This window comes from Pteropus alecto, unplaced genomic scaffold, assembly GCF_000325575.1.
Source record: "Pteropus alecto unplaced genomic scaffold, ASM32557v1 scaffold7, whole genome shotgun sequence".
Lineage (NCBI taxonomy): Eukaryota > Metazoa > Chordata > Mammalia > Chiroptera > Pteropodidae > Pteropus > Pteropus alecto.
In genome coordinates, this window is record NW_006494614.1 from 55,243,928 (window position 1) to 55,250,762 (window position 6,835).

General features: G+C 40.6%; 1 protein-coding gene across 1 annotated transcript in view; it reads left to right on the plus strand.

The window, feature by feature from the left end:
- CCDC81 (coiled-coil domain containing 81) overlaps positions 1-4,728 on the plus strand; it is a 45,009-nt gene extending 40,281 nt beyond the window's left edge. The window contains exons 14-15 of the mRNA XM_025042519.1: positions 2,021-2,146; positions 4,355-4,728. Coding sequence (XP_024898287.1) covers positions 2,021-2,146; positions 4,355-4,496 — 268 coding nt within the window. The 3' untranslated portion in view covers positions 4,497-4,728. The remainder of the gene's footprint in view (positions 1-2,020; positions 2,147-4,354) is intronic.
- The last annotated feature ends 2,107 nt before the right edge of the window (positions 4,729-6,835 follow it).

Genomic DNA, 6,835 nt, shown 5'->3' on the forward strand with positions numbered 1-6,835 from the left:
TATAAAGGGCAAACGAGCCATGAAGACACTCAATGTCACAGTCATTGGGGAAATGCAAATCAAAACCACAATGAGATACTACCTCATACCCATTAGCATGGCTAAAATCAAAGAAACAGAAAATAATAAGTGTTGATGAGGATGTGGAGAATTTGAAATATTTGTGCGCTGATGGTGAGAATGTAAAATGGTGCAGCCACTATGGAAAACAGTATGGCAGTTCCTCAAAACATTTAAAATAGAACTATCATATCATCCAGAAATCACGCTTCTGGGTATATATCCAAAAGAATTGAAAGCAGGATCTTGAAGAGATATTTGCACACTAATGTTCATATCGGCATTATTCACAATAGCTGAGCAACAGATGAATGGATTAACAAAATGTGCTATACACATACAATGAAATATTATCCAGCCTTAAAAAGGAATGAAATTCTGACATGTCAAAACTTGGATAAACCTTGAAGACATTATGCTAAGTGAAATGAGCAAGTCATAGACAAATAGTTATGTGATTCCACTTATATATAGTAGAGTAGTAAAATTCATGGAAACAAAGTAGAATGGTTGTTGCCAGAAATCAGGGGGAGGGAGAAGTAGGGAGTTGTTTAATAGGTAAAGAGTTTCATTTTTGCAAGGTGGAAAGAGTTCTGGATATTGGTTGCACGATGTTAATATACTTAATACTAAATAAGCTGTACACTAGAAGTGGTTAAGATGGTCAGTTTTATGTGTTTTTTACTATAATTTTAAAAACTGTGAAAAGAAAACAAGTTATAAAAAATACATATAATAGATACCAGTCATTGAGCTTCCATTGTGTGATAGGCATTGGCACTTTCTGTAAATTATTTCACTTAATCGTTATAATGACTTCATAATAGCTGTTAAACCAATGCTTGTTAGAGGAAAATGTGGCCCTGCTATTTTAGGGAAAGCGAACCAGCACAGAGCACATTATTGGTTTTCATTGAAGAGTCCTGACACCTAGTGGTGGTTGCTACTTGTGACACAAAGCCCTTCAGAGTGGGCTAAGTCAACAGTCACATTTAGTGAAGTCTCTTTTAGGTTTTATTGAGAACAGTAAGAGTTTCAGTTTGGCAAGAAATAGACATATATAAATAATTTGAACCAGATTTAAGGTGATTCACAACAGCAATGACAATGTGTTTGGAGATCAGTAATAGAAGTACTTAACATTGGGACTACTGGGACATTGTACTTGAAGAGAGAGATATTGCAGTCACTTCTTTGAAGGATACGACCTTTACCAAACACTCCTTTTTTTGTTTGTTTGTTCTACCTTCTTCATAATGTTATTCTTGATTTTATTTTCTTTTGCCTAGTCACTTCTGTTTCTTTTCTCTTTTATATGCCTGTATACTTTGTCTTGTAAAATGCCTATAGCAATCACTAGGCTGATTACTGACAGCAGAAGGCTGGAATAAAAGGGAAAAAACATAAAGTATTGGAAATCCATTTGAGATGATTCTTCAGATCAGTTAAATTAGCCTGGAAGGAAATTAATGACTTTAAAGGCTGAATTTGCTAATTGGAAAAAGGTTTCAATCCTGCTAACTTAAACCAGGATTGAAGATGAAAGGTCCTAGATCCATAAATTTTTTAAAAGCTAGGAGTTTCACTATGTTTTTTTGTTTTGTTTTGTTTTGTTTTGTTTTTTTACAGTGTTCATGTCTGTTAGTATATTGCAAAAGACTAGTGAACAAAACTGGAAAGTTTTTGTATAATTTACAATAAAAGGAATGAGAGGTGGTGGTGGCAGCTGGCAGGCCAGCCAGATTCCCCTCACTTATCCCAACAATAAACCTACCTTCCTATAAAAATGGCTGGACAATAGAATGGTTGACCAAAAGGTCACCAAGGGAATGATATTCCCCAAGATCCCAACAAAGCCTCAGGTGTGTCATCAACCAGAAAACTCCATTTGGGGGCTCCCAAGGTTGGTGCATGCCCTTCCCAGTATTGAGAAGGAATCAGAGTATTCTTTTCTCTCTAGGCGCTTGGCAGACAGAAATGCTGAGCTGGAGCGCGTGAACAGAATGAACCAAAGCTTACAGGAGGATTGGGAAAAGAGCGCAGCAATGAAGAGGCAGCGAGACCTGGAGGAGAAGGCTTTCGAGCGGTAATACCTGATTTGAACCACAGGTTCTTTGCTTGTAAAGAAAATATCCTCTGCTCCTTTTTTACTTTCCTCTAATCCAGGGATGGCAAGTGCCAACTCCAGTCGATTAGTTGTGGCTACCTAGAGAACTTTGTGAAGAAAAGAATTTGGGTTCAGTTGGAAAAACTGCTATGATGTATTAGAAATGTCTATTATGAATATGGGGTTGAAGAATACTGTATTGTATATTATATAGTTGCCATCCCTGCCCTAATCTTTGCCTCTGCATAGGGTGGCTTTATTTTCTTTTTGTGGAGGAAAGAGGGTGAGAATTCTCTTTAGAAATAACTAGAAGGAAATAAGAAGAGTGAGTTTCCATCTGAACACATCCAAGGCTTACAGAATGGTCATTTAAGAGCAGAGTTAATGGGTTGTGGGTAAGATTGGCAACTGGAAATGTGAGAAGCCCATTAGGGAACAAACCAAGAACATCCTCCTGAAATGTATTATTATATCCCTGTCCTCTGTCCACAAGCTATCTATTTACAATTTAGAGTCAGGGATTCTACTCATGGCTTTGAAAATTAACACTGACTTTGGAGAGGCAGATAATATTTTTGACTTTTCTTCTTTGTAAGATGGGGAACGTAAACACTTGCCTGACTTATGTAACATAGGAGTTTGGGGGATCAAATAAAGAGGTGGAAAAGTATTTAAAAAATTAAAGCACTTTGTAAAATATGATTTAATAGAGTGTTAAAAACTTGAAGAAACAGACCAAGCCTATAAAATCAAATGTTATTAAAACTGAATATACTAAAATAATATTTTAAATTGCCAATTATCAACTAATTTTTATCATAGGTAAAATTTATTATAATGTGTCTTGATATGTAACTTTCTCTTTCCTTTTAGATTTTCTTTTAAGGCATTTCTCGCCTGTCTTTCTAATGGGCGAACTCCATATTTTGCGACAATGACAGTATGAGGGATGACATGAGAAATTGGTTCCAAAGGGGAAGAGGGGTGGTTTGGATGAGGAAAGGAAAGGGGGCTTGGGGATTTCAAGCCATTTTCTCAGTGTTGGAAGTGTTGAGGGAAGCAGGTAAAAGGTAGTGACATTAATGCCAGGGAGATTTCAGTTGGATTTCAGAAGTCTTGGCTAACATGGTGATCAAGGACAGTGGAGACAGAGGAAATAACCTAGAATGGCAGGATAACAGAGCTGCTCCCAGGACATGGCAGAGCAGACCTAGTCCCTGAAGGCCTAGGCCAACGTGGGCAGGGACTCCAGCAGGCAGAAGGCAGAAAGAAGGAATTGATTGGTATTAAAAAGTAAACAAAGCAAAAGCAAAAACAAGATTTAAATGTATGTAGTTAGCACCTGAGACTCTGTATCATTATCAAAGCAAGCCAGGTAGGTCTTCCCCTGCCCATTGCCAGGATTGTTCTTTTTCCTTTTAAAGTTGTTCTTGATGCTCCTTTTTATAGAATTCCACCCATGTAGAAATTTTGATAGGGTGGGGAAACATGCTGGGCCCTGTCCTGAATAATCAAGAAAAATCACTGAAGCAGAAATCAGTCACTGCCATCCCTTCGTCTCTGCTTTGAGCCTCTTTTGTCCTCTTCATCTCCATTCCCTCTCCTGCCCCATGTCTGTCCAGAGGCCTCTGGCCTCCTGAAACTTTTCACTGCAAGTCTACTCTTAATTGGCTACTGGGGTGTTAACTGTTAACCAGCAGCTTAATGACCTGATCCCTCGCTCAAACACTGTCTCCTGGGAGCCTACCAGGTAAAAGTGCATGCACATGGCAAAGCAGCAAACACAGAGGCTTTGGAGCCACCATTCGCTGGCTGTGTGACCTTGGGCAAGTTACTGTTCTCTGAGGACTTGGGTGGGTGTGTCTGGGAAGTGGAGCTGGGATCAGACTGTTGCGAAGGCACCAAAGTCAGAGCCTTTTATTTACTGGGGAACAAGGAGATAGTGGAGGTTTGGAAGCGGGAGAGGACAAGCTGAACTGGGGTGAACTGCAAGTAGCAGCGTAGAGGGAGAGAGACTGCAAGTGGGAGATGACAGGTGGCTGGTAAATGCTGGAGGGCGGGGACAAGCGATACCTTTCCTTTTTATCCCTTCCAAGGTCCCTTCCACAGCACTGGCTTCCCAGCTAGGCCCCCAGCAAAGACTCAGGGTGCACCTACTAATGACTGCTTTTCCTGGCCTCTCCTCAGGGCCTCAGACAAGCTCTTCCTCCTGGACCAGTGTGAGAAGTATCGGCGCTGCAAGCAGTGCCAGAGGAGAACCTCCAACGAGGGAGGGAGCAACCTGTGGCCTCTGAACAAGTACCTGCGTGGCTCCCGGTTCTTTGTGTAAAACCCAAAGTTTGGACCTGCATTTCCTGGGGAAAATTTTTACTTTTTTGATGTTTGGGGATGATGGTGAAGCTAAATGTTTGTACTTTAGAGGAAAAAGTTTATTGTGCAGTTTTGGTGCTTTCAGGAGATTGCTTTTTAATTGCTTAATAAATTCACATAGACAGGTTCTCCCTCGTCTTCCTCCCACCCACAGAATCCTGCTTCCATCAGGGCTGGGGATGGGACCCACCCCTGCCAATCCTTCTGTGATTTTTAGTGAGAAAATATATCTTTTCTTTATCTATAATGAATGATGTTCTAATAAATATTTTCTATGTGCCTGACTGTGTATAACAATTCATAATGGTAAATTTTACCAGCCCTCCCTCAGCCCTGGATTTTTCCAGAGGACTGTACGTTCGAACATCCCAGAATAGGTTAGGCGACTTCCCTCAGTTGATCAGAGTAACACTTCCTGAGTTTTCTGGCTGATGACATGCCTGAGACTTTGTTGGGACCGTGGGGGATATCATTCCCTTGTTGAACTTCTGGTCAGCCATTCCATTGTCCAGCCATTTTTACACCAGGAAGGTAGGTTTACTGTTGGGATAAGTATGTACTGTGAGGGGAATCTGGCTGGCCTGCAGGTGCTGCTACCACCTCTCATTGCCTCACTTGCATTTGCTCTTAAGCTATGCATCTGTAGAAGAGGAAGATCTTTCTGTTAAAGGACTGATTTTCAGTTAAGGTATAGGTAGGTGGTTCTCGATCAAAAATTTCTTTCAAAACAAGTTTTATCTTCATCCTTATTTTTCCTCTCCCTGCCCTGTCCTACCACCTCAGGTAAAACGATTAACAACAAAGTAGAGTGAAATCTAGATTTCTGAAATATAAAAGCTAGGAAGTCCCTCAACGATTTGCTTTCTGCCTGCCACATCTTTCTTAGAAAATGGGGAAAGTGTATGTGGGGAGACAGCCAAAACATTGTTTTCCCCTACTACAAGTACAAAATAGGAATGTTTTGAGCCCTGAACAGTTAAGGGGAAAGCATTTACTCAAATTGATATTAGACAAATTTTGTTGCTAATGTTATCCTTTTCTATGTAAATAAACATGCTTGCTGTTGACTGGGATTGTCTGGGACCTCTCCCCGCAAGCTTCCAACACTGCCACTTCCTTCCATTTCCTCAGAAGATCACTCCATGCAGGTCCAGTCATTACTAATCAATATTTAAAGCAATAGCCTTTTCCCAGGACTGCCAGACTTGCTTGACGTCCATATGGGTTACATCATTGGAGTATTTCTCTGTCTCTGATATATAATAAATTACTGCAATAGTGTTGTATTAAGTTTTTAAAAAATAAAGACTGCCTTGTTAAAAAATACTTTAGGCAATTTTGATATGTTTAGGTGAACAGATTTAACTTTATAGACATTTTTTACTGTACAAACTACACTTATAATTTATCATTATTGGTAGCAGTACTAACTTTTACCATGTGCTAAGCACCAAGCTGAGTTCTGGTGACCTGGAGACTAAAACCTCATCAACCCCTGCAGAGGTGAGATGCGACCAGAAAATCTCCATGTAACAAGGTAAATACCTAATAGCTCTTCATTGTTTGTTAAGGAAGAGGGAGGGGAAGTTCTTGTAGTTAGTTAAGCCTGGCACAGAAAAGGAAAGCTTTTGGAGGAGATGAGGCCTAAGCTGGATTTTTAAGGATAAATAGGGAATAACTAGGTAAAGAGTAACGAGGAGTGATGGCAACAGAGGGTCCTGTTAAAATCCTCTGGAGAATGTATATTTGTTTGTTTGTTTGTTTGTTTTAAGCAAGCAAAATCTTGAAGATCAGAGTGCAAGTTCTGTCCCACATTCTGTGGGTTGTATTTATAATGTCTGTTAAATTCTCCAAGCCTATGCTTCTTTGGATCTGTTTTTTATGTGCAGCTTGGGAGTAAACCTGAGACTTGTTTTGATGCATACATAGAATTAAAAGATTTCTAGCTCTCTCCTCTCTGGAATTTCTCTCACACTCTCCAGTCCCCTATTCCCAGTCCTCTGGCTATAAAGCCGGGGTTTTTTTTCAGAGTTTTGGCTCCCTTTACTCTCTCACAGTTGGGCCGACCTTGAGATGAAGCAATGAGAGACGAGTCAGAAAAATGTAACAGGGACTCTTCCCACACTCCCTGACCACAGGAGTCCCTTTTCCTGGTTCCTCTGGCCCAGAAGACAAGCTCTCTCAGGGTCGTAGATGCTTCCAGTGCTACCACTGGCACAGCTGCCTGCTGCTGCTGGGCAGCTTCATGACTGCAGCTGGTCTTGGGGCACCCCAGGGAGGTAAAAAAAGGGGTGGGGG